At 42.0% G+C, this 25,551-nt stretch overlaps 1 protein-coding gene across 1 annotated transcript; it reads right to left on the bottom strand.

The window, feature by feature from the left end:
- Window positions 1–392: 392 nt before the first annotated feature.
- Tfrc (transferrin receptor) lies at window positions 393–23,274 on the bottom strand. Its single transcript, XM_036203766.1, has 19 exons — window positions 23,153–23,274; window positions 18,161–18,218; window positions 17,271–17,475; window positions 16,936–17,134; window positions 15,927–16,076; window positions 15,655–15,757; window positions 14,473–14,586; window positions 14,005–14,103; window positions 13,592–13,731; window positions 11,985–12,142; window positions 10,861–10,980; window positions 9,143–9,228; window positions 8,883–8,946; window positions 7,053–7,120; window positions 6,190–6,248; window positions 5,969–6,050; window positions 4,990–5,211; window positions 3,708–3,848; window positions 393–3,057 (listed from the first exon to the last, which is right to left on the bottom strand). The coding sequence occupies exons 2-19, from the start codon at window positions 18,191–18,193 to the stop codon at window positions 2,815–2,817; spliced, it is 2,286 nt and encodes a 761-aa protein (XP_036059659.1). The 5' UTR covers window positions 18,194–18,218; window positions 23,153–23,274; the 3' UTR covers window positions 393–2,814.
- Window positions 23,275–25,551: the final 2,277 nt, after the last annotated feature.

Below are 25,551 nucleotides of genomic sequence, written 5' to 3'. Positions count from 1 at the left end.
GGACCACATGCACTCAGTATCTGTGGAGTCCAGAAGAGGGCAACAGATCCCCTAGGGTTGGAGTTACAGGTACTTGTAAACCAAACAGGTGCTGGGAACAGAAGCTGGGTCCCCTGCAAGAGCAGTAAGTGCTCTTAACCTCTGAGCCATCTCTCCAGCCTCCAAAGTATAGTCCAATTTCTGTTGCTTTGGAATCTATCTAACTACACTAAAGACAAGAGCTAAGTCAGAATGTCGAATGAGAGCCAATAACGTAACTGGTCTTTACCTGATAATGTTGCTGTTATCTGTGTAACTACCATTCTGGTGTGAGGCTGACAGTGGAGGAACTATGGCAAAAAATTAGGAGTCCATGGGAACCCAACTCTGCTATGAAATGAAGAGTCTGGCAATTCAGTATATCCAAGCATTTTATTAAGTCAGGTAAGGAATCTTCACATTGTTACATACCGGCTGTATCCATTTCTAAGGGCAGGTCTACAAAGACAGCTGAGTATAGGTTGGCAAGTCCAAACTTCAAAGGACATTCCAAAGCTACCACAGTAAAGGTCATGCAAACCCTAAAGCAGTGAATCACGACAACAGCTCACTCTATTTCCAAAATCTACATTTTAACCAGAAATAACCTGATGAGTAACAGGTTATTATTACTCATCAGATACACATTTAACCCAATAATATTAAACCTCTTACCAACTCACTGCTTTGATTAGAAAACACCCCTTATCATGATAAAGACTTATGGCAAAACCCATGCTCTTTATTCATGTTCCTTGAAATACCATTACGGTTACGTATGATGATAACTCAAATACTTGTACAAGAGAAACGCTGTGAAGATTAAAAAGATTAATTCAGTGAGGTTGTAAAATAAATAACCTGGTCCATGTAACTTGGGTGAGTGATGCCAAGAACCTTGAGACCCAAGAACCTTTGAACTGCCCCATGACAAAAGTGGTTAGATGCAGATGGCTAACTATTCCTTGTTAAGGTGATCTTAAATCTTATTCATATATACATAATGTATAGCTACCATAGTGATGAGCAGTACATCAAGATCCTTTTGCAAGCTTTGTTTCCCAACACCCTTTATATCCCACTCCCTACCTTCCAAAATTCCCTTATACTATAAGCCAAAAGTGGATTCGAACCTGCTTGAACTACATTTAGGAAATAACATGCAAATAAAGGGAGATAGTTCAATTCATTTATCACCAGTATACATTACAAATGTATGCCTCTATTCCATAAACAGAAAACCTTGAGAAACCAGAGATAAAACACCCACGTTAAATTGGGGAAAAGGATCTTGGAAGTAATGATTTTGTTGTACAGCAGTTGAATTTCCCCACCAAATGCTCAATGACACAAATGCTTCTTCTGCAACTAAAACTAAGGAGTCACAAGTTGGGAATTCATGTTAGATACTAACGATCTTCAAGCTTTGAAGATGTCATTGCATGAAGAAAATTATGGGAAACACTGTTCCCGATAATTATGTACACCCTTAGTGTAACATATGGAGATCACTGTCTCCGATATAGACACTGTGGTAGGCAAAAACTACCTTGTTCTTTATACATTATGGAAGACACTGCTCCCGATAATGTGAGTTAAGTTTGTGACAAAGGTACTGGAAATTTTGCAAAATTGAATTATTTATATCTTGAATAAATTGAGCTGTAATATTTTGCATATGTAAGTACTACCACAGCCTTTAAATGGCATTTATCTTTAACTTGGCCACAACTCACTGCACCTAGGAGAACTATCTTTTTTTCTGGACAGTTAAAAGTCTGACTGGATTAGGAATCCCTCTTACATCCAATTCTCTTCTGGTTCTTGTCTTATAACCGGCTGCCTTGTGACTTTCTCCTAAATCCGCAAGTGCTGACCATAAGTGCAAAACTTCCAGTATCTGTTGGGTCTTATTAGCAGATGCTGCTTTATTAAAAGAAAACGACAGTATAACTGTCATAATTATGGAAGGCACTGCTTCCGATAATTATCTTCTATAAAAAAAACACTATTTATAGTGAACTCTGTCACTGATAAATAAACAATAAATATATCTCAGTGCCAAAATGATAGAAAGCTTCCCACAAAGACTAACACTTTGGCCAAAATTTGGCAGTGTGTTCTTTAAAGTCTGACAAACTGATTCTAAAACTTTTCAGAAAATGTCGGGAAAAAAAACAAAGAACTAAACGCTACTGGGCATGTGCCAGGAGAGAAAATATGAAGTCTTTGGCTTCTGGTTTCCTCATCACAAATAACATAAGGTTAACCAGTAAGGCCTATTCCTGCAATAAGGGGACAAACTCCGCTCATCAGCAGAAGGACCCATGTCAACCCCCTGGCAGACGCACCCCATCTGAAAGTAGCTGTCTAGTTCAGGAATTGGAAACCAGATAAACAGCTCATCTGTAGAATCTCAATGAGGATCAGATGAAGGTGGGAACTCACACCAGCTACCCGTTGACACTCAACATCCCTCTTCCTCCCACCTCAAAAGATACTAGCTGAGGCCCTCAGGACTAGAGCAATGTTCTTACAACTGGTTCCAACATTTTCATGACCATAATGCAAAGAGGAAGTTAATACAAAGGACTCAAAATTCTAAAGATAATCTGAGAAGCTATCATAACATGGAACTTGAAGTGTAGGTCCAACCCCGCAGTAAAAACTGCTGCCTAAAGACATTTAGTATCAAGATTGGGTAGAATTCTAACATTAGATTTGAGCTCTAATGAAAATTTAGCACAACCAGTACAAGTCTAGAAACAGACTATCCTGCTCTTACTTATGCTACATTTAGAACGCATTGTCAATATCCCAAATGTCACCAGAGAGGGCATTTGCAACTCCCTGAATAGTCCAAGTAGCGAGGGCCAACTGGTTTCTGAAGAGTGTTTCATTAAAAGCACTAACATTTCTCTGACGAAGCTTCAAGCTCTCCACTAAAGCTGGGAGAGTGTGAGAGCCAGAGCCCCAGAAGATGTGTCGGAAAGGAAACTCTCTTGGAGAGACGTAGGGTGACAGGAAGTGATATTCCACCTACAAAACAAGGACAAAACAGCTTACAGTGTTGTGACTTGTTCTCCTGTAAATTGTCAAAATCCCTAATGAGACTATGGGAGATCAGCTATATTACTATTGTCTAAGTCCTGAGCAAAGCTTCAATTCCATTACTAAAGAGTATGGAGTTTTCATTTTCGTTTTTGTCTTTGAATTAAAAAATTTAAGGTAGCCAGGCAGGTAGGAGGCAAAGGCAGGTGGATCTCTGGGGGTTTAGGCCTGTGTGGTCTACAGAGTGAGAGTTTCTTCCAGTTATGGCCAAAACTCATTAAAGATTTCTCCTGAAAAACTGCTAGGGTTGGACTGGAGAGATGGTTCAGCGGTTAGGTTAAGAGCACTTGCTCTTTCCTACAGAGGATCTGGGTTTGGATCCCAGAACCCACATGGCAGGTTAAAACTGCTGGGTTATCATCAGCAACCTCTTCTAACCTTCTCAAATACCAGGCACATACAAGTGTACATTTGTTCATGTAAGCAAAACACTCATGCACAGAAAATTCACTACTACCGAGCTCTTTGCCATTCCTAAGTGTTTTTAAAGCATAGAAAGAAACACAGCAGCAAAGGTCGCTAGGCCGCTAGTGCTACCCACAACTATCTGGTTCGTTCTTTCCTAAGAGAATACTCACTTTCATAATACGGTCATTGATTTCCCTCATGACAAATCTGTTTGTTTTTTCAGCATTGTGGAAATCAGTAGTTAGTCTAGATGTAGCACGGAAGAAGTCTCCACGAGCAGAATACAGCCACTGTAGACTCAAGCCCATCTCCTGTCAAAAACAGGTTCAGTTATTCATTAGATGCCATGCTTCTTTTAAGGCAGGGGTCACATACTCTATAGCTCACTCAGGGTTAGCGGGCACTCACTTTGGTTGTCCAGGCTGGCCTAGAACTCCAGGCAATACCCCTACCTCAGCTTCCTGAGTGCTGCAATTAGACACAAGCCTCCTCACCCACTACAGAAATTGTATTTCTAAAGATGTTACTGTATAACTTCCCACTTTAGATTTAACAATTATTAATTCTAAAGAATGACTCACATGTAAATGCAAGACCCAAAAGCTACATTAAGCCCCTTTTATCAGAGGCCCTATAAACGATGGTAATAAATCTATTCTTAGCCTCATAGAAACTAAAGAAATTCAGCATAATTAAGAAAAGCATACAATTTCAGTTTAACTTCCCTGGGGGAACTTCCAACACTTTGATATGCACTTGAAAATCTTTTTCTATTTGCTAAGTTCCATTTTCTGAAGTTTGTTTAAAGAAAGATCCTGTCACTGGCTCCTAGTTCTGGCAGAGGCAGAAGCAGGCGGATCTTGAGGCCAGCCTGGTCTACAGTGAGCTCCAGGACAGCCAGGGCTACACAAAGAAACTGTCTAGAAAACCAAAAAGAAGTTATCTAGTGAAGTATCACAATGGTATCTACTGTTGTAGAATAATCTGTAGGTTTCTCTGTGTAGCCCTGGCTGTCTGTCCTGGAACTCGCTCTGTAGACCAGGCTGGCCTCAAACTCATAGATTCTCCTGCCGCTGCCTCCCTAATGCTGGAATTAAAGGCGTAGGCTACCACGCCTGGCTAGGATAATCTTTTCATACTCTGTGAAGACTGGTTTAATAAAAAGCTGAATGGTCAATAGCTAGGCAGGACTTCTGGGCAGAGAGAGGAGGTCAGACAGATGAATCTAGGTGCGATGCCAGTAAGGTGCAGTACCAAGTTGGACATGTGGTACAGGAGAGGTTAAAAAAGGCAGAGGACTATTCCAAGTTCAAGGCCAGCCTGGGCTAGAGCAAGATTCTGCCGCAGAAAAACCAAACACAGGACAGTGGTTACCAGGAGCTGGGGATCAGCATGGAGGGAGGAAAGCACTAAAATAGAGTAAAATAAGCCAGTTTAGAAATGGTTGCTTACCCCGATATCTGCTCTGAATTGGTTCAGATCCTTCACAACTGCCAGTATTTTGTTGTTATACATTTCATAGTCCAGGTTCAGTTCAATTTCATGGGTAAGTTTAATAATGAACTGCCCAGCCACTTCTGCTGCTGCACGAACCATTTTGTTCAGCTGAGGAACTTTCTCAATCAATTGCTCATAGGTATCCAAAGTAGTGCCCAAATAAGGGTAGTCCTCATTCTAGAAGACAAGGAAAGGCTGTTTATTGTACTAGGCAGGGCTAAGAGCAGAGGCCTTACCTTCTGGGTTTACCATCAAGGCAGCAGAGCATGGAGACTCAGGTTCTATTCCCAGAACCCACATGGTAAAAACTCCAGTTTTCCTCTGACCTCCAACACACACACACCAGGCCAAACATGCCCACAAACATAATAATTGTGTTTTTCTTAAAATAAATCCAGCCATGTTAACCTCCAAATCCAGGTGTTTCATTATTCCCTAGACTTCCCAAAGTAATTGGCTCCCCAGTACTAATGCCAGGATCTCCTTATCCTCATCCAACTCTGCTACAGGGCCACTCCTGACTCTTGCACAGCAGGACAAAACCCACCCTTCGGGTGGCTGTTTGGCTTTCAGTGACTTCTCACTGGCTCTCATAACAATGAGATCAGTCCAACATTGTCCCACAGTTACCTTATACTTGTTTGGTTGTTGCTTAAAAGAACATTTCTGAACACCTAGAATACTTTCAATGGGTATCTAAGAGTGCTGTTCAACAGATCTTTGGTGGAAATATATCCCTGCACTACAAGAAACTAAGTCCTATTACTAAAATTGCTGACATTTAAGCAAAAACTAATTAAGCTAATGGCAAGTCTATTATAACTAACAAGGAAGCATAAAATAATAATTACAAGTTGAATAATAACACTTTAAAACCTGAAATTTGGTTTCAAAGTTATTGCACGATCTAATGAAAACGCTACTGACTACTTACCTCACAAAACCAGAAAGAAACTGCTGGGATTCCAGAATATGCCAGAAAAGGGAAAGCAGCGTTGTCAAGGGAGAGCGGCTCACTGTGGAGAACAAGAGGGGTCAATCTTTAGCAACTTTCTGAACAGGAGCCAGGCCACACCCTCCCTGCTAACCAGGTCCCTACGGGGAGCTAAGCTAAGGGCAAACTCCTCTACTGCATGTTCATTCACTTCAACTTACACTTCGCTCATCCAATTGCTGTCTTGATAGAGCGGTTTCCCATTAATTGGATGCTTTACCTGTAAAATGAGAAATAGCTCATTAAAACCTAGTTTTTCTGTACTTCATTCATTCTGGTCCGTCACTAACGTTCTTTTCTCTACAAATACTGAAAATCTCAGTTATCCTAGCTGTCTAGACCATCAGTCCCCTAGGAAAGGTTCAATCTCCCAAATGCCTGCCTTGATGCTTTTTCCTTGTGATAGCCCTTTTAGCTACATCTTAGAGGCAGCATAATGCATCATTTTAAGACCCCACTAACCTGTATAAATAGGCCCCCGTCTTTCTTCTGCTCACTTCTTTGTAGCACATCTGGGACTGCCAGACTAACTAGCAAGCATACTATCTTGTTTGAGACCTGAAAGCTGATCTGTAGATGTAGAGTCTCACTGGAACAAGATCAGTATCTAGTTCTTTCCCATCTTTAATCACTCTGGCAATCTCTTCAATTACATTGAAGAGATTCAATATTCTCTGTAAACATTCTCTACAATGTGTTCTTCCCTCATTCAAAACTGTGATCAATTACCTTTCCTCTGGTGTTAAGTCCCTCTGAACCTTCCTTAGCAGTCTACTTATAATCTCCTGTGAGGGCCTACAACAGTTCAGGCCTGAGGACAATAATCCTAAAGATGATGTATCCTGAGAATCTTTCAGATACTCCGACAGTTCAGCAGACTGAGGATTCAGCAGGCCGGGAACATGAGTAATAAATATTGCTACAGAATTTACTTTCAACTCCTATCACTGGTCACTGACACTACATGTCCTTGTGTTTTGTTTTGGCAAAAAAAGTCGTACAATTGTATAACTAGCATACTCACATCCTGCATTGTCTTCCCAATAAGTGTATATAATAGAGGGCTGGCAGAAACTTTGAAGTTGCTAGTACCTGTAAAGAAATTATTCTTTTAAAACATTTTTCCCTTTTCTAGACAAGCAATTTTCATCGATAATTCTACAAGTATAAGTCCCTGCCAAGGCGGTGGTGGCACACACCTTTAATCCCAGCACTCAGGAGGCAGAGCCAGGTGGATCTCTGTGAGTTTGAGACCAGCATGGTTTGCAGGACAGTTACAGGACAGCCTCCAAAGCTACACAGAGAAACCCTGTCTCGAAAAAAAAAAACCCAAAAATAGTCTCTGACAAAGACCTTAGGTCTGTGGCCCTACACAGTAACTGTTAATAAAGTTAGGAGTCAGCTGAGTGTTGTAGCACACACCAATCCCAGCACGCAGGTGCCAGAGGCAGGAGGACCTATCCCGTGTCCAGTCTAGTCTACACAATTCCAGGACAGACAGGATACATAGAGAAACCCTGTCTCAAAAGCAAAACAAAAAAACTTAGGAGTCAAGTATGGTTAGAATATTCTTTGTTTGGCAATACTGGGGTTTGAACCCTGAGCCTTATGTCCTATCTACTACTTACTTGGTTGGTCATATCTCAGGACAGTCTCAATATGTACCTGAGGCTGGTCTCAAGTGCTGAGATGTGACAGGCAGGAGACCCAAACAATCTGGATGGCAACAAACTATGGTGAGTCTCTCTGCCAGAGTTCACACTGGTCATTTTTTAGAGCAGCAAGGTCACAGTAAAATGAAAAGGCTCAGTGATTTCCCATTATCTGCCCCTGTCCATGTAGTCTGTTAGTACTACCCTGATTTCTTTAACCTTTGATTCACCCATTAGGACAAGTACTTGCTAGCTTGCAATATATATTTCAAGATAGGAAAAGACTGCCGGGTTGGGGATTTAGCTCAGTGGTAGAGTGCTTGCCTAGCAGGCCCTGGGCTCGATCCTCAGCTAAAAAAAAAAAAAAAAAAAAAAAACCCAACAAGTTGTATCTCTGTTAGCTGGGGGGTGGTGGCACACGCCTTTTAATCCCAGCACTTGGGAGGCAGAGGCACGTGGATCTTTGTGAGTTCGAGGCCAGCCTGGGCTACCAAGTGAGTTCCAGGAAAGGCGCAATGCTGCATAGAGAAACCCTGTCTCAAAAAGCCAAAAGACTGCCTCAGACTATTACAATTCTACTAATTGCAACTTCTTTTTCTGCCAATACAGACATTTTTAATTCTAGCTATACACCTGCATTTTCTAGCTATACACCTGCATTTTTAAACTGTTCTGTTTCTCTGTGTAATAGCCCAGGCTGGGATCAAACTCAGACCGGCCTGCTTCTGCCCTCCTCTCCTAGTGCCGGGGTTAAAGGTGGGTGCCACCATGCCCACCTTACACCTTCATTTTATTGGATCTCCATTCCAATATGATCTGAGTATGGCCTCTGATTCAGATGGCTCAGTGGATAAAGGTTGTTGCCAAGCCTGAAGACCCAAGTTCAATCACATGGATTCACATGGTGGAAAGGAGGGAACCAACTCTCAATTATCTTAGAGACACACACACACACACACACACACACAAAATGAACCCACTCTCTCCAAAAGTAAATTAAAAAAATAAAACCAAAATAAAAACCTAGTGTGGTGGTGCATGGTTGTTTTTTTTTCCAGAACTGATCTAGAAAAGGCACTTTATGGGATTCTATAGTTTGATGGATTATTTAGACCTGGCTATGGCCAAGGTACACTGCAAACACTTAACAAGGCTGTTTTATAGTCTGCTCTCCCTAATAAAAACTAGGAAGGGACACTTACCAAGGACAACTTTATCCAGATTAATATAAGTGAAAGCTTTTAAATGTAGAGATGAAATGTATCCCTAGAAGAAAGGACACAATATTATATACTTGTATCTATCTATTAATGTGGACATTAAGAAGCATCAACCTTTCACATAGATAGGTACTGTTAAGGCTCTACTTTCAAATCTGAATTCCAATGAGACTTACTACATGGGGACCTAGGTAGCTCTGGAGGACAGCTTAGACTCACTCTGGACATAGACTATGGAATACCTCTAGCCACTCAGTGGCACCAACAGCTCCGAAGTCTCCTGCGCTCCAGCTGGCAAAGATAATGCTTCTGCTGGGTTTAAACCCACCTGGAAGGGAGAAGGAAAAAGTTCACCTCAGGAGGGTATCTGAAGGTAAATTCAAGATTAAAAAACCCAGTAAGGACAAAAATCTCTTAATTCAGTGTAGGACAGCATCTGTATTTAACATTGAATACATGGCAGGACACAGTATTGATGGTTACTCCCTGACAGCTGTTGAGTTGCAGTATTGAGTTAAGACATATTTCCTCTTTGAGTACTATCTGCTTGGAAGAGGCAAGTCACTTAAAATATGATTTACCTTATTCTGAGATAATCTACCTTGTCCAGGCTCACTAAATTCACAAGCAACGCCCCTGCTTTAGGCTCAAACAGATGGGACTATACAATGCTACAACAGGCTATACCTATAAACAAGTCTTAGGAAGTCTCCACAGTATGAACTTTGTGACAAACCCTTTGGGCAGTACATGTTCCACAGGCCAGGAACTGCCCTGTGTCTATTTTCTACATTAACATATTCTGTATAAAAAAAAAAGCACCACTTTAGACTTCAATTAATAATATAACATATTGGATTTGCATGCATGTATAGCAAGGTACCATGAGAGAATGCCTGGGAAGTAGAATTATGAAGTTGTTAGCCTTATAAAGATATGGGGTTATTTTCAGGTAAACTCAAGAGCCATGTTAGATTTGGTTTATATTCCTGCACACACTGGGCTAAGAATTGTGGCTTACTTTAGCCTACTGGCTATGGATGGGTTGGTCTTTGCTGTGTCGAACACACAGATTGCAAGCCCAGTGCCACTTAGGCATCTTTGGCAACAACTCTGTAGTTCTCACAAGATTGAACCTGTATGATGAGTATTCAGAGACGGGTAATTCCTGGAGAGCACTCACTAATCTAAGACAGAACACCTGTGTGGCCTGGACAGGTGTCTCCATGACAGGTAAGGTGACCTGCTGACATCCCACACAACCTAAGTCAGAAGCTCATTTTTTAGTAAAGGATACCTGTAGGGCCCTGGCTCCCATCTTGGGTAACAGTTGCCTTGCTTGCTGACCTTGACCTTGATATCCTCCCTATGCTAATTCCCTGTGAGATTCCACCCTCCTGAATGCCTGAGGGAAGTTCCTTGTCTGTGTATCCTTCCTACATATTGGGAGTTAACAGCTTAGATGCAAGATTGCAAAACATCAGAGGCGAACTTCTGCCTTCTAGGGTTCTCCCATTGTGCTGTAAGCCTGTATAAGACCTCTTCCCTCCTTCAATAAACGGCATTCAAATAAATAAATAAATAAATAAACTGTCCATTCAAAGGAAAAAAAAACCTTCACAAAGGGAACAGCATGTGGCTCTGAATACTGGGGATAATCAGGGGCTGGTTTCAGAGGTGTGTCTATATATAGCTTGTCATCATCAGCATCATGCTTTGGATCATTAGACAACTTTCAGTGCTCATTTGTGGCCATGTGCCTTCTTTTTGTGTTTACACTTCTAATGGTCTGTTAATCAATAGGGATCCATGAAGAGTTCTGATGGTAAGACAGAACCTCCTGAGCTTAAGAAAAATTACTTGATGGAGAAACATTACAGGTTAAATTCAGCAATGCAGAATGTAACTGATAGAAAGACATGGAGCTCCCAATGTTAAGGTCAGAACTTTTCTACTGTACCTCTTGAGACCATATCTGAGAATACTTGAGCAAGTCTCAACAGAAGACCCGTTCCCACACTGGACTTCGCAGCACCAGGACCCCAGGCATCTCTCTGGGCTCCTACTACAATATAACGGTCTAAAAAAGAAAAGACAACACACAATCACACTGTTTTTTATTCTAAGACCAGGCCTTACTGATTTAGGATTCTCTCACCTCAACTTCCTAGCACTGGGATGAAGGATAAAGCCTAACTTCAGATGTCTTAGGGTGCCAGGGGTTAAACTCACAGGACAGTTACCTCCTCCCTTTATGCTGCTACTCTTTAGCCACATCAGCAATTTAATGTCCCCGAAATCCACGGACTGCCCTATTCAGTGACTGTGGCTGTGTTTAACGTGGTCTCCCCCAGGTACTGTTCACTAATAAAGATTATATAAAGAAATACTATACTTATGCTGTTTTTATGACATGGACAAAGCTAGATAAACTATAGCTCTTAATACAGGATACAGAGCATGTATATGATCCCTTAAGAAAACCACTCATAGGGGTTGGGGATTTAGCTCAGTGGTAGAGCACCTGCCTAGCAAGTACACGGCCCTGGGTTCAATCCTCAGCTCAAAAAACAAAAACAAAAACAAAAAAAAGAAAACACTCTCCTAATATAAAAAAACTGCTCACTTATGAAGCAGAACTTCTATCTATAATGGTTAGTTATAACAAGCTGATATCGCAATACATTAAACTCTAAACAATTAGCTTTAGTGGTAAGACAGCTCAGTTGATTAAGTGCCTGCTGTCAAGCCTGAGTTCGATCCTCAAGGGTTCAATCCCCAGGACCCACATGGACACAACTCCTCCCATTTGTCCACTGACCTCCACCTGCTGTGGCACTCATGCACACATCCACACACATACAATTTAATAGCCGTTTTAAATGATTAGAGGAAGATACCTGATGCCTACACATATGCATACACTGTCATCTGTACGTACACAAATACACAAAATTCCCTTTAAGGCAAACAAGATTTGGCACTTCAAACCCCAGCCAGGCCAGCATCCCATCCCTGCTCCTTCCTCTAAGACACACCTAGTGTAAATAGACCAGAATGGAAAGTACAAGGCAGAGTCTGTACCTGGTTCCTCAAAACCTTTAATAACACCAAAGATGTTAAGTATTCTCGTTTCTTTCAGTGCATTGTTCACAACGAGCTTCACATTTTTGTTCTGTGACAATTCCATCTTACATGAAGAATCTGTGTTCCAAATAGGGGGACAGTCTCCTTCCATGATCCTAGAAACAGAAAAGAAGCATTAACATTCTGAGCTGGCCTTTCTTTCTCTGGTTTACAAATCTGTCATCTGTCCAGAAAAGTTCTACATGAAAAGACATAGCTATTATAGTTAGTCTGCATTTCAAATACAAAGATGGATCCATAATGAAGGTCTCACAGGAATCTGTATGTTCATGTTCCCCAACCCTTTAATCCCAGCACTCAAGAGGCAGAGGCAGGTGAATCTCAGTGAGTTCGAGGCCAGCCTGGTCTACAGAGTGAGTTCCAGGACAGCTAAGACTGTTATACAGAGAAACCATCTTGAAAAAACAAAACAAAGGTTGGGGATTTAGCTCAGTGGTAGAGCACTTGCCTAGCAAGCGCAAGGCCCTGGGTTCGGTCCTCAGCTCTGGCAAAACAAAAACAAAAACAAAAAAAAACCACTGCTTTGTTGTTTTGTTGATTTAATTATCTTCACCTAACCAACTCACGTTATTCAGTACCAGCTGTTCCATCCAACATGTCTGATGACATAAATAAGTCCCTCTATCCATAAGATGAGAAGGTGGTGGGCAGGACTCCAAGGGTGTTAGGTAGAACAAGTTAGTGAGAACCACCTAACACTGATGATTCTCAGGGTTCTGAGACACCTAGTGCTTGCTTCACAGAGCCCTCACATAAATAAAAAAGGCTCCTTACTGTGGGCCACTCATTAATATTTTTAGTTTTCCAACTAAATTGAAAAAACAAGGTCAGAGGGGTTAGAATAACTTGTTCTGTGTTATACAATGGGCATGAGCTTGAAACTGGATCTAAATTATATAATATAATATAAATACCAAGTCAAGATAAAGTTTAATGATATGCTATTTTGGAGAAAGGAGAAAGGATCTCTCACTATGAAGCCCTGGTTGGCCTGGAACTTGCTATATTGATTTGGCTGGCCCTGACCTCAGTGATCCACTTGCTTCTGCATCCTGGGTGCCGTGATTAAAGGTGTGCACCACCATGCATAGCTCAGGTTCTATTTTTAGAAGAGGGGCTTGTATATGAGGTAGGACAACCAGAAGTATTACCATTCAGCAGCACTAGAATAATTCTGTGCTGCTAAATGAAAATTGAGAACTAATGGTTGCCACATGGATTTAGATGTCAGGTCAAAAGGAACCCCAACATATTTTCCCAACAGGAATTGAACGGGATTAGGATAGTTTCACCATAGGAAGTACTCAAGCAAACACACACATGAATAGCTCACTGAGTAAACTGAGTTTACAAGTCCCTTATCAAGATCACTTTGAGGAAAAAAAATTTTTTTTTAATCTATACACAAGTTAGCAGTTAACTATCACCAAATTTCCAAATGTGAACTTTATAGACAACTGTTTTATGTTTATTTAATCAACTTAGGCTATTAGCATTCTTGCATACTTACAACCTCAGCAGATTAAGAGCTTTCAGACACTTACTGAAATAGCTTGTCTGTAGCCTCTCTGGAGATTGTCTGAACAGGTATAGTGGGCAATCCTGATGACTGAGATGGTGGAAACTGAGTGTGATTGAAAGATGGAAAGCCAGGTGTGTATGGGTCACCAGTTCCTAGATGAGCCTAATAAACATAGAATAATTAGTTCTATCCACAACTCAAGAAGTTGCCCATAATAGTGTGTGTGTAGGCTATAGCCCAAACTATTTTGCAACCTAAAGCCTCAAAGTCTAAGGATTTCTATAAAATCCAGACAGATCTCAATTTAAGGTACTATTAATAAAGCATTCAGCAACTATCTTCTTCCTGCCCTAAGTCTCCTGAGAGGATCTGAGAAAAGCACAGTAGATGCAATGCAGGAACGTCTAAATAACATTGACTCCAGAAATAACTCACATGTCCAAAGAGTGGAACGTCTGCCTTAACAATGGGGAATTTAGTCCTGTCCATGTATATCAGGACACCAATTGCATTAAAGCTTTGGGCATTTGCAACCTAAAACAGAGAAATGCAGAGTATGAAAATCTGTTCATACAAAATGAAAATAACATACTGGAATTTATGCTAAAGAGCAAACTATTAAAAAGGAATCTTCACCAGGGAAGAGCACACCAATTAGTTACACAATGGCAAATGCTCAGCCCTAAACACACATACAGGAATTATATTGACTGAGCAACTTGTATTTATATTTAGGTGTGCGTACACACACACACACACACACACACACACACACACACACACACACACACAAAACTATGCAAGAGGCCATGAATAAAGAGCAAAGAAAGGCGTAAGTAGGTTTGAAGGGAATAAATGGAAGGGGGAAAATAATCCACAAAAGTATAAGGCCAGTGTATTTACCTTTTCTGCAAAAGTGATTTTCCCTGCTCTAACAATCACTAAAGATCCATTCACAGTGTACTTTAAATCTTCAAAGTCTTTTTTAGTGCCAAAATTAGCATGGACCAGTTTACCCTAGGATAAAGACATTAGGTTTAATGAAGATTACTGTATCAAAACTACTATAATCTGACAGACCAATCATAAGAAAGGAATTGGGTTGTGTGTGTGGGGGGGGGGGGGGGAGTAATGTGCAAGTCTTTTAACCCCAGCACTTGGGAGGCAGAGGCAGACAGATCTCTTAAGTTTGAGGCCAGTCTAGTTTATAGAGTGAGTTCCAGAACAGCCAGAGCTACAGAGAAACCCTATTCAAAAAAAGAAAAAAGAAGGAAATTAAGAGGAAAAGAGAGAGACAAAAATCAAACCCCCAACTGACAATTCTAAAGCAAAAACTAAGCAGTGTTATTAGAAGTAAAAATCCAAGATTTCTGGTCTTGATCTTTTTCTCTCTCATTCTGCCTCTTTACATTGCTTCAGCTACATCTAGGGTAATTATACCAGGATCAACAGAAACAGATGGGTCAGGATGGAAGCACTAATTACATATTTCCATATCTGAATCTTAAACAGCTAAAAACATACACAGGACGAAGGACAACCTAAGGTATGGTGGATGCTGTGTTATTCCATTTTTTAGCTCGATAGAAGCCAGTCATCTGAAGGAGAGACCTGGACTGGGGAAGCCTCCCTTGCAGGCATGTGTGTGGGACATTTCCTTCATTTGTGACTTCATTTGTGACTGATAGAAGAAAGGCCTTTCCTTCGGTGAACATGATTGAATGTGTGCACATTAATAACAGCAATACAATGAAATGAGCTTGAGCTGGGCAATGGTTTTCAACCTGTGGGGCAGCAACGACCCCTGGGAACATATTTACAGTGTGCTTCATTCATAATGGCAGCAAAATGACAGTTATGAAGTAGCAATGAAAACAATTCTATGATCGGGGTCACCACAGCATGAGGAACTGTATTAAAGGGTCACAGCATCAGATTTAAGGTCTTGCAAAATAAAACCAGGACCTTGGAATTTACTCTATGGTAATGGAAGTCCAAAATAAAGAACCTCAGTTAATTTATGCCTGGGTATCTAATTTCCTCAGTAGAGACATTGGAAGAGTCACATGTATTATTTTTACTTACAGTCACTTCTGCAGCTTTACTGTATGCCACATAACCCTCAGGATTCTCCAATAGGTACAAGGCACCATTTTCATTTATTATGTTCACTGAGTTTTGAGCAACGCTAAAAGATAGTAAAAAAAAGTTACAGCCATCCTTGAAGAAAAAATTCAATAGCATTAGTACACATAGCACTTGATTTGCACTGACTGACATTGTGAAAGTCTGATGATCTACTGAGCAGATCTAGAAGCAGTTGCCTCTATAAAATAGGCTCCTATATTTCAACATACCTGCCTTTCACCTGAATCTTCACATAATGTTCATCTCGCCAGACTTTGCTGAGTTTAAAGTCGTGGAATTGATTTTCAATATAATAGGCAAGATTTTCATCTTTTTGAGATCCAGCCTCCCGAGGGGTATATGTATTCTGGCTCAGCAGCCTGTAAGAAAATGTCTTTAGTTTTGACAGATTTTCTATGTACCCGTGGCTGTCCTGGAACTCAGATATTAGCCTGCCTATGCCTCCCAAGTGCTGAGACTAAAGGCGTACACCAGTCAACTAAAAAATGCCCGCATTAAAATATCTATTTTAAATAAACATTTTCTTCAAGGATCAAGCAAATTGTTTTAAAAACATCATCCCCTTCACAGTCAAGATAAATGAACTATGACTCATAACTACTGGATTAAGTTGTCACAGAAATAAAATGTACCAATGCCTTAAGTGTCATATTCCTTCAAGCTTGTTTTAAAAACAAAAATCAATTACCATGAAGACTCCCTTAGAACTCTAGTCTAACCTGTATTTTAGGGAATGACAGACAGGTTCTAGGAGACCTAGAGAGCAAGGTCAAACACTAATACATACAGATACAAACCAAGAAAATTTTTAAAGAGCTAAAGAGATGGCTCTGTGTGGTTCATAGCACTTCTTGCTCTTACTTAAGACCCAGTTTCAAGTCCAGCACACATCTGGTATTCCTTATGGAAGGTATAAGCCTCTGTAGGCTCTAAGCATGTGTGATGCAGTCAACACTCATACGTATAAAGTTTAAAAACCCAAATAAATTTAGAGAGATTTTAAAGGGAACATTAATTAGAACAGAAGAAAACCTGACAGCCCACAATAAACTTCAGCAGACAAAATGATTCTGAAGAAAAGGAAAGGAGACCTTCCAGATGAATTCTGATTCCCTGTCAGCAAAGCTCCTGACACTCAAGGGCAGGGGACACTCTTTTAAATGCCTTTCAAGAGTGCCCTGCTCCCATCTATACACTGCTTGCTTAGGTGAGGCTTACTTGATGGTGTCGGTGAACTCTAGAGCGTCCAATTTCTCTGACAACAGTTTTTTGAGGTCTGACCAATACAAGCGAGGAGGTTTAGGAACCTGTTCTTCTATCTGGAAGCTTTGTGAACTGTCTGTCTCCGAGTCCGCCAGTCTAACACAGTCTTTCTGTTCTCCGCGTTTACAATAGCCCAGGTAGCCGATCATAAATCCTAAAGGCAGAGGTTTGAGAGCTAAATTCAGACTCCATTTCTCTCTAACTTACCCCTGAACACTTGAAAATGTACAAAGTATCTCCTGACCTGAAAGAAGACTCTAATGGTTCACTGTAAGAAAAGACATTCTCACCAATCAAGAAGAAGAGGACTACTGCAATCGTCCCGTAGCAGAGTCTTCCATTAACCCTTCTGGGTTTTCTGACATTGGCCTTCATGTTATTGCTGTCAGCATTTTCTTCTTCATCTACGGCCAGTTTCATCTCCACATGACTGTTATCTCCATCGACTTGCCGAGCCAGGCTAAACCGGGTGTATGACAATGGTTCTCCACCAAACTGGTAGTTTTTTGAAGAAGAGTATTAATATAATACATTACAAGAGTTTGCTCGTGTATTCTGTACATAAAATGCTATGACATATATTCATAAGGGAAAAGCTACCCTTTCTAACTAATACTTTTCTTTGTGCCCAATTCTGTCAATGGCAGATGAAGGCTAACAGACTTTCATTCAGCCTTTCCAGGGTCTATTTTGTAAGTTTCCTATAACCTTTCTCAACTTTTTTAAAGAGATGGGGGTTTCACCATGTTACTCAGACTAGCCCCTGAACTCAGGGGAAGCAACCCTCTGGGACTCAGCCTCCATTTTAGCTGAAGCTAGTGGTACACGTTTTGAGTTCTACTCGGCTACATAAATAATCTCTCCCAAACAGCCAAAGCTACCCTGTACTTCCCACAATGAATCTTAATTAAAATGGAACACATTCATTCGCACGTGGGTGCTGTGATACCTGCCTCTATTTTCAGCACTTAGGAAACAAAGATTGAGTTCAAGGACAGCCTAAGGCTACACATACACACAGCAAGACCCTATCTCAAAAACACACAGAGTATGCCTTTCTTTTGTGGGATCTGTTATACCAAGATGTAAAGTAATGCCTGGTAAGAATTTGGGGTGCTCCTCTCTGCACACTGGTTGAAGTCATGCTTTTACTACATTGACAGATGGATGACAATCTTACCAAGTTAGAGATTGCTGATCTGGCTTGATCCATCGTTCTAAGCTGCCACAGGAAGCACCTAAGATTAGGACAGAGAATTAATAAGAGAGAGAGAGAGAGATCACTGCAGATTAATGAGGGCCTTCCATTACTACTATGCTATGTTAATTATAATGCAAACTTTCTACTAAATATCCTGCTAGCTTTTGAGAAAAGCTTTGGGTTTATTGAGCTAGAATCTCACTGTGGAGTTCGAGCTGGTCTTTAACTGTGTCAGCTTCCCATAACTGAGATTACAAGGATGAACCATATCACTGTGTCCTTGACATTGAGTAGAGTGTTTAATTTACTGACAAACAAGCCAGTGTAACCCTTGACTGGACGCAGCATTGAGGTAGACAGCTAGAAAGTACAGAACTGGGACTTGGGACAAATAAGAAATCTGAATATAGATATTAGATTCAGGGAGTGTGGTATTGTTCTAGATCATTGCTCATAGATTAAAACTGAAGAATTAGGCTAGAGATGGCTCTGTGGTTAAGAGCACTGGCTACTCTTCCAGGACCCAAGTTCAATTCCCATCACCCACATGGCAGCTTATAACTGTCTAACTCCTGTTCCACAGGATCTGATACCCTCACAGATAAATGTGCACATAAAATAAAAACAAAGTGTATTTGGGGCTGGAGGAAAAAAATTTAAGAATTTTGCTGGGCAATGTTGGCAACCATTCCTTCAATCCCAGCACTTGGGAGGCAGAGGCAAGTGGATCTCAGTGAGCTCCAGGACAGCCAGGACTTTGTACAGAGAAACCCTGTCTCAAAACAAACATTTGAAGAATCATGATATCAACCTGGTGATGTGCATGCCTTTAATCCTAGCACTTGGAAGGCAGAGGCAATTCTGAACTTGGGCAGTCAGCCAATGCTAAGATAGAAACCCTCTCAGAAAAAAACAAAACAAAACAAAAAAACCCTCAAAATGTAGAAAAATTAGTTAGATTACCTACCATCACTATTAAGTGTGTTTAAGTAATCAAAAGAAAAAGTATAGGGTGGCAACCCCTTTCAGTTTTACTAAGTTACTAAGTTGCCCAAACTGGCCTTGAACTCATGCTACCTCTGCTACAGAGAAACCCTGTCTTGAAAAACCAAAAACTCTGAAACTAGGGGAATGAAGTCAAGACTGTCATTCTCTAACAGTCAGGCCTGGTAACAGGCTGTAATCACAGCCCTTGGAAGGATGGAGAATGGAGTGTTCAAGGCCAGCCTGAGCTACATAGTAAGACCTGCATTTAAACAACAACAACAAAAACGTGTGGTGGCAGTGCAGGCCTTTAACTCCAGCACTCGGGAGGCAGAGGCAGGCGGATCTATGAGTTTGAGGACAGCCTGGTCTACAGCGTGAGTTCCAAAACAAAGAAACCCTGTCTTGGGAGGGTGGGAACAACAACAAAAACTCAAAACTTCCAAAAGTTATTCACCAATATTCATGTGGAAGTGATCAGGCATATTCTCAGAAGCAATCTCTTGCCCCTTCTGTTACTAGGTTTATCACTACCAGTGCACCAGAAACAGATCCAATTTCTAGAGCCAGAACTAGAAGGCCCCACCCTGAACCAACTTTAATCATCCTTTTCTAGGAAAAAAGAGCTTAGACTTCAATGCTTGTCGGAATAGCTATTGGTTCCTAAAATACTTCTAGTCCCCAAACTATTCTATCTTAAGTTGATATTTAGCTTTGCTGAGCATCCAGCCAAGGAAGGATGCTTTCTCCACGGTAAGTCTTCCACTGCTTCACCATCGATGTGATAACACATTTAATTTAAAAAGTGGCCTAAATAAATAAGACTGAGCAATTCTGAGTCTGAAAGAAAACAGGCTGGTGGTATTAATGTCTACATTTGGCTTTCTTTAATTATAATCCAAGTTGTCCCCCCCACACACACACATAAGAAACATGTCATTTCTATTTTAATCTACAGAACCAAAATTAAGAACAAAAAACCCAAGTCACAGCTGGGCAAGTGGGAGAGCCTTTAATCCCAGCATTTAGGAGGGTAGAGAGAAGTTTATCTCCATGACTTCCAGGAGAACTTGTGTCTTTGAAAAAAAGAAAAAAGTGTAATTTAGGAAATTTCCAAAATAACCCATCACTAAACTGTATGTGAACACCAGAGTAGTTCTAAATAGCCACAAAATGCCAGACCTCAGGTAAAATAAACCAGTTATTCACTAAGTTTTATGTGTAAAACTTTAAAAGTCACTCACTTAAAATCTCACATAAACAGCTTATTTTTTATTTTAAATTTTTTGTTTTGTTTTTTTGGAGGCAGTGTTTCTCTGGTAACAGCCCTGGCTGTCCAGAATCTCATTTTGTAGACTAGGCTGGCCTTGAGCTCAGAGACCCACCTGCCTCTGCCTCCTGAGTGGTGGGATTAAACCACTGCCTAGCAACATAGCTTTATTTCTAAGAACCTCTTTGGAATTTTCTTCCTAGTTAAATCACTGATTTTATTATATTCTCCAATCATGGCAGACATAACAGCTAAAACACCATTTCAACTATAAACTGGTAGCTGTTAATAGGCCACACCTAAAAGCAAAACAATTCTCATTTGCCTTATTATCCCAAGTTGTCACTAATATCAACAATCTTTGACAAAAGAAAGTTAATCTTGATTATTCTCACATTAGCTATTTATTATATCTATTTATTCCCAAAGATTAGAAAAAAAAAACTATTCAATTCTAATGGTAAAATTCAAAAATAAAAGCATAGTCTCACGTTTTGATCCATCACCTTAATTTTTGTGCTGTAAGATGGTAGATAACCAAAGATATTAGCCAGACTAATAATCACAAACCAAACCAACAAAATGATTACCTTGAAATCCACTTTGAGCCATTTCAAAACCTGGGCTCTGTAATTAATATAGAGATGGTGGGTGGGGGCAGAGGCAGAGTGAGATACTAAAATATTATTTCACATATTCAAAGGGGGTAGTAACCCTAACTCCCTTTTCCATGAAACAGTAGTCATGTATTGGTTCTGACAAGCACACCTCATTAGATAACAAATCACTTTCAAAGCTCACATGAAGTTCCTCTGAGGACCTGTTTCAGATCTTCTGTCCCTTGTAAGAGCTAACTGTCTACCACCTTTCAAAATTAGACAGCACCCAGTCCCTGACTGTGCTTGGCTCCCTCTGTTCTTTGACACTTAAAAAACAAGAGCAAAACACTAGTCAAACTCTGTAGGTGTATAGACTTAAGAGTGTCTTGCCAAGCAAGAGATGGAAAGGTCTGAGTTTTGGCTTTGTCTTTATACAGCTTCTTACTCTTTACCCCTAGCTGACCTCAAACTCAGTGATCCATCTGCCTCTGCCGTGCCCAAATGCTGGGATCAAAGGTGTGTGCCTCCATGCCTAACTTTTCTGGGTGTGGAGGCACACGCCTTTAATCCTAAAACTCCAGGCAAGAGCAGGTGGGTCTGAGTTCCAGGCTACCCAGGAGTTCACAGTGTGACTCTCACTGGGGAAGTCTTTATGGGCTTGAAATGAAAAAGCAGTAGAGGAAAGAGCTAGCAGGTCTTATTTCCATACAGCTTTCTGAAAAGCAGCCGAAGGTCATAACCACTTGAGGTCACTTAAGTTTATTTTGTATAGCACTCATCTGTGAAAGAAGGAAATACTTTGTGTAGATACACAACAGTTCCACAAGGCCAGAGGTTCATTTGCAAGTAACTTTTCATTGTTGTTTAATTGAAGGTTAGCCAAGAACCTTGCGCTATCATAGATAAGCACATTGGCCCAGGCATAACTGCCTAGCCCTAGGGTGGAGCTAGCCAGACTTGATCTCTCTATCCATAGTCAACACAGGCTAGGTTCAATCCACCATTCCTTGACAGCATTCCCTTAAAGTTATGCTATATATAAAACCTCTTTGAACAAAAATTTGATATCGGATTCCTGTATAAAGTAAGTTTTATTATAATCCAGAACAAACAAAAACCTCAGGAGGACCCAGAGGTACTTTAGAGAGGCTAAATTCCATTTTCTTTGGCGATAAAACCCTGAATCAGCTTAAATGTCTTTGTCAAAGAGGTCATATTTCACGGTTCGGAGCCAACTGCATTAGCCATCTAACATTCCAAATGCATTTAATCCTAGAATAAAGGTATCAGGTGGCCAAGAATTTCTGTAAGACGACTATTTCCCATTTCAATCCTCACATAAAAAAAAAAAAAGGAAACAAACTAAACAGTCCACTCCTCTGGATAAATAATGTAGCAAGATCATTTAAGCACGGGACCAAGTGTGTTAACCGAGTTTGCAAATATAATTCTTACCCTCAACCACTATTTTAGAGCCGTCCAACAACTGTGAGCACGCTTTCTACAGTTCTTTCTAAATAGTTCTTACAAAAGATGTCTTATTCCTACGGTCTCTCAGCTCGAGGGCTGCTAGCGACATTCTTGCAAGGTTCAGGTCTACTCTGCCCTGGAAAATGAGATGCCACGCGCAGGGCCAAGAGGCAGAACCTGGCAAGAAAGACCCAGGTGGTGCCGCAGTTCCCCGTGTGCGGTTCTTGGAAACACCGCCGGTGCCCAGGACACTAGCAACCGAGGGGAGCGGACAGCTTTGTCCTTTTCAGCTGTGGACGCCCGCCTGCGAGGAGCCCCAAGGTCACCCGCGTACCCCGACAGCCGTTCCCTGGGGCGACTTCCTGGAGCCGCCACCACCACGTGCTCCCGGCGGACCGAGCCCTCGCCGCGGCGTGGTGGCCCTTTCCACTCTCGAACCCGCGGCCTAGGGCCGGCCTGCAGCGCCGATCCGGAGGGGGCCGGGGACAGCGGCTCCCCAGCCGCCCACCCGCGCTGCACCTGCCACTCGGGCTCCGCAGGTCGGCGCAGCCTTCCCGCCCGCCCGCCCGCCCGCCGGCCCCGACCGCGGGCTCTCGCCGGGCCGCAGCGAGCACGAGGGTCCGTGCCACTGACAGGCACGTCACTTACTCGGAGGCGCCTCTGCAGTCCGCGACGGTGCCGCCCACAACTCCACGCGCCTTCTGCAGGGACCGCTGCGTCCCCACCGAAGCTTATAGCCCGGCCCCGCCCCCGTGCCGGCACGCCGGGGCTACGTCACTTCCTGCCGCACGTACACCTACCGAGGTGCTCCCTGCCCATAGCGCCGGAGGCGAGGCGCGCGCCGTGCGCGTGCGCGGCGTTCAAGAGAAAAGGCGCCAAGGCGGCAGGTGTTCCCGAGAGCGCCGGCGATTGGCTGGTGCGTCCTCCCCCGCACCCCTCCCCCGCGGAGTCGCGGACGCTGGCGGGTCGCCCTCCCCCCACCCTCCCCCACTCCTAACCTTGACCGACAGCCGGCCATGCGGTACAAGGTCAGAAGTGTCAGCCTTTACCCCAAAACGTTCCTGCTGGCGGTGAAGTGGGCTTTGGTCTCCGCTGCAACCTGTTTTGCAGCCTCAGAAAGGCTTTAAAAAGGAAATGCTTCAATGAACAGTGCAAATATTTTTTTAAAGATTTTCACAAGCAGCACTTAAGCAACTTCGCTTACTAAACTGAGCCGACGGGAGGGAAAATTAGAAACCAATGAAGGGATTGTAGATTAACTCGCGTGTTTATCGCCATTACTGCTGTTAGAGGATTGTTGTAATGCACAGCAAATAAAAGGAGTTCAGTTAAGGCTGCAAACATTCACACCCTTTTCTTCCTATCTGTAGTTTACTGTCCAGCCTGAGATAAGAACTTTACAAAGAACTATAACGAAGTGTGTCCTAGACCACAAAAGGATTACAGATAAAGGACTTCCTGGTGGAGCCTTTAGAGCCCCTGGAAATGTCTTTTTAAGTGCTACTTCTCTCCGGTTTATCTGCTCAAAATGCAGCAAGTATTTAGGATTTGCTAACTGCTGGTCTCTTTACACTCTACTCATGTCCAAACTGTACTACTACCTAAATACGTACGAATTTTAAAATCCGTAGCACCAGCTAGGCGGTGGTGGTGCACGCCTTTAATCCTAGCATGTGAGAGGCAGAGGCAAGAGGATCTCTGTGAGTTCAAGGCCAGCCTGGTCTAGAGAGCAAGATCCAGGACAGCACCAAAGCTACACAGAGAAACCCTGTCTCGAAAACAAATAAATGTTTTTAAAAATAAAAACCAACAAAAGAATTCTTACAGTTCCTCAAAAATATGCACAGACATAATGTCACATAGACTAGAATTTTCACAAAATTTACTGAAATCAGGCTTGGTGGCACACATCTTTAATCCCAGCACACTGGAAGAAAGACAGATCGCTGGAGTTGCAGGACAGCCTTATCAAGCTCTAGATCAACCAAGACTATACAGCAAGACTTTATTATTTTTTTTTTTTTAAAAAAAGGATGGAGATCAACAATATATGTTCAATTTACAGAAGAAAAAAACCCACGACCTTGAGTTTGGGGGATAAATACATTGAAAGCCTGGAGGGTCCAAATATTGGAGTTCTCAACTCCCTTAAAACTTGAGCCATGATGGCTTTCTGTGGATTCAATGAGCTAAGGCAGGTTAAAAGCTACTGAAGTTGGGCGGTGACCTCCCACACCTTTAATCCCAGCACTCAGGAGCCAGAGGCAGTTGGATCTCTGTGAGTTCAAGGCCAGCCTGGTCTACAAAGTGAGTTCCAGGAAAGGCCCATTCTACACAGAGAAACACTGTCTCAAAAAACAAAACAAAACAAAGTATAATGGGCTGGAGAGATGGCTCAGCAGTTAAGAGCACCAACGACTGCTCTTCCAGAGGTCCTGAGTTCAATTCCCAGCACCCACATGGTGACTTACAAACATCTGTAATAAGATCTGACAACCTCTTCTGTGTACAAAATAAATAAATCTTTTTAAAAAGGCGGTGGTGGCACACGCCTTTCATTCCAGCACTTGGGAGGCAGAGCCAGGCAGATCTCTGAGTTTGGGGCCAGCCTGGTCTCCAAAGTGAGTTCCAGGAAAGGTGCAAAGCTACACAGAGAAACCCTGTCTCGAAAAACCAAAAGGAAGAAGGAGGAGGAGGAGGAGGAGAAAATAATGACTGGCACAGAGCACAGAGTAGGTCAGCATAGGTAGAGGCAGTTTACAGGGTGTATTGGGCCAGGCAAACATGGAAGATGTCTGCAGACCTAGGAAGGATTTGAACTCATGAAGAGGAAGAAAGAAGGCATTCCAATGGAGCGTATTCAGTTGGACCCTCCAGCTCCACCCTGCACAATCTGGAAAGCCCCATTCCTGTAAGTCTCTCTAACCCCACCCACTCAGAGTCTCCTAACCAAGGAAAGGCATCAAAAAGTGCAGTTCCACATTCTTGGCAGCGGCTGCAGCTTCCTCCCCTGAAGTTGCCAGCCACCCAGGTCCTGCCTAAAGCTT

Source organism: Onychomys torridus, chromosome 12 (assembly GCF_903995425.1).
Source record: "Onychomys torridus chromosome 12, mOncTor1.1, whole genome shotgun sequence".
Taxonomy (NCBI): Eukaryota; Metazoa; Chordata; class Mammalia; order Rodentia; family Cricetidae; genus Onychomys; species Onychomys torridus.
The sequence above is the reverse complement of the archived record's forward strand: the minus strand, read 5'-3'. Positions and strand labels throughout refer to the sequence as shown.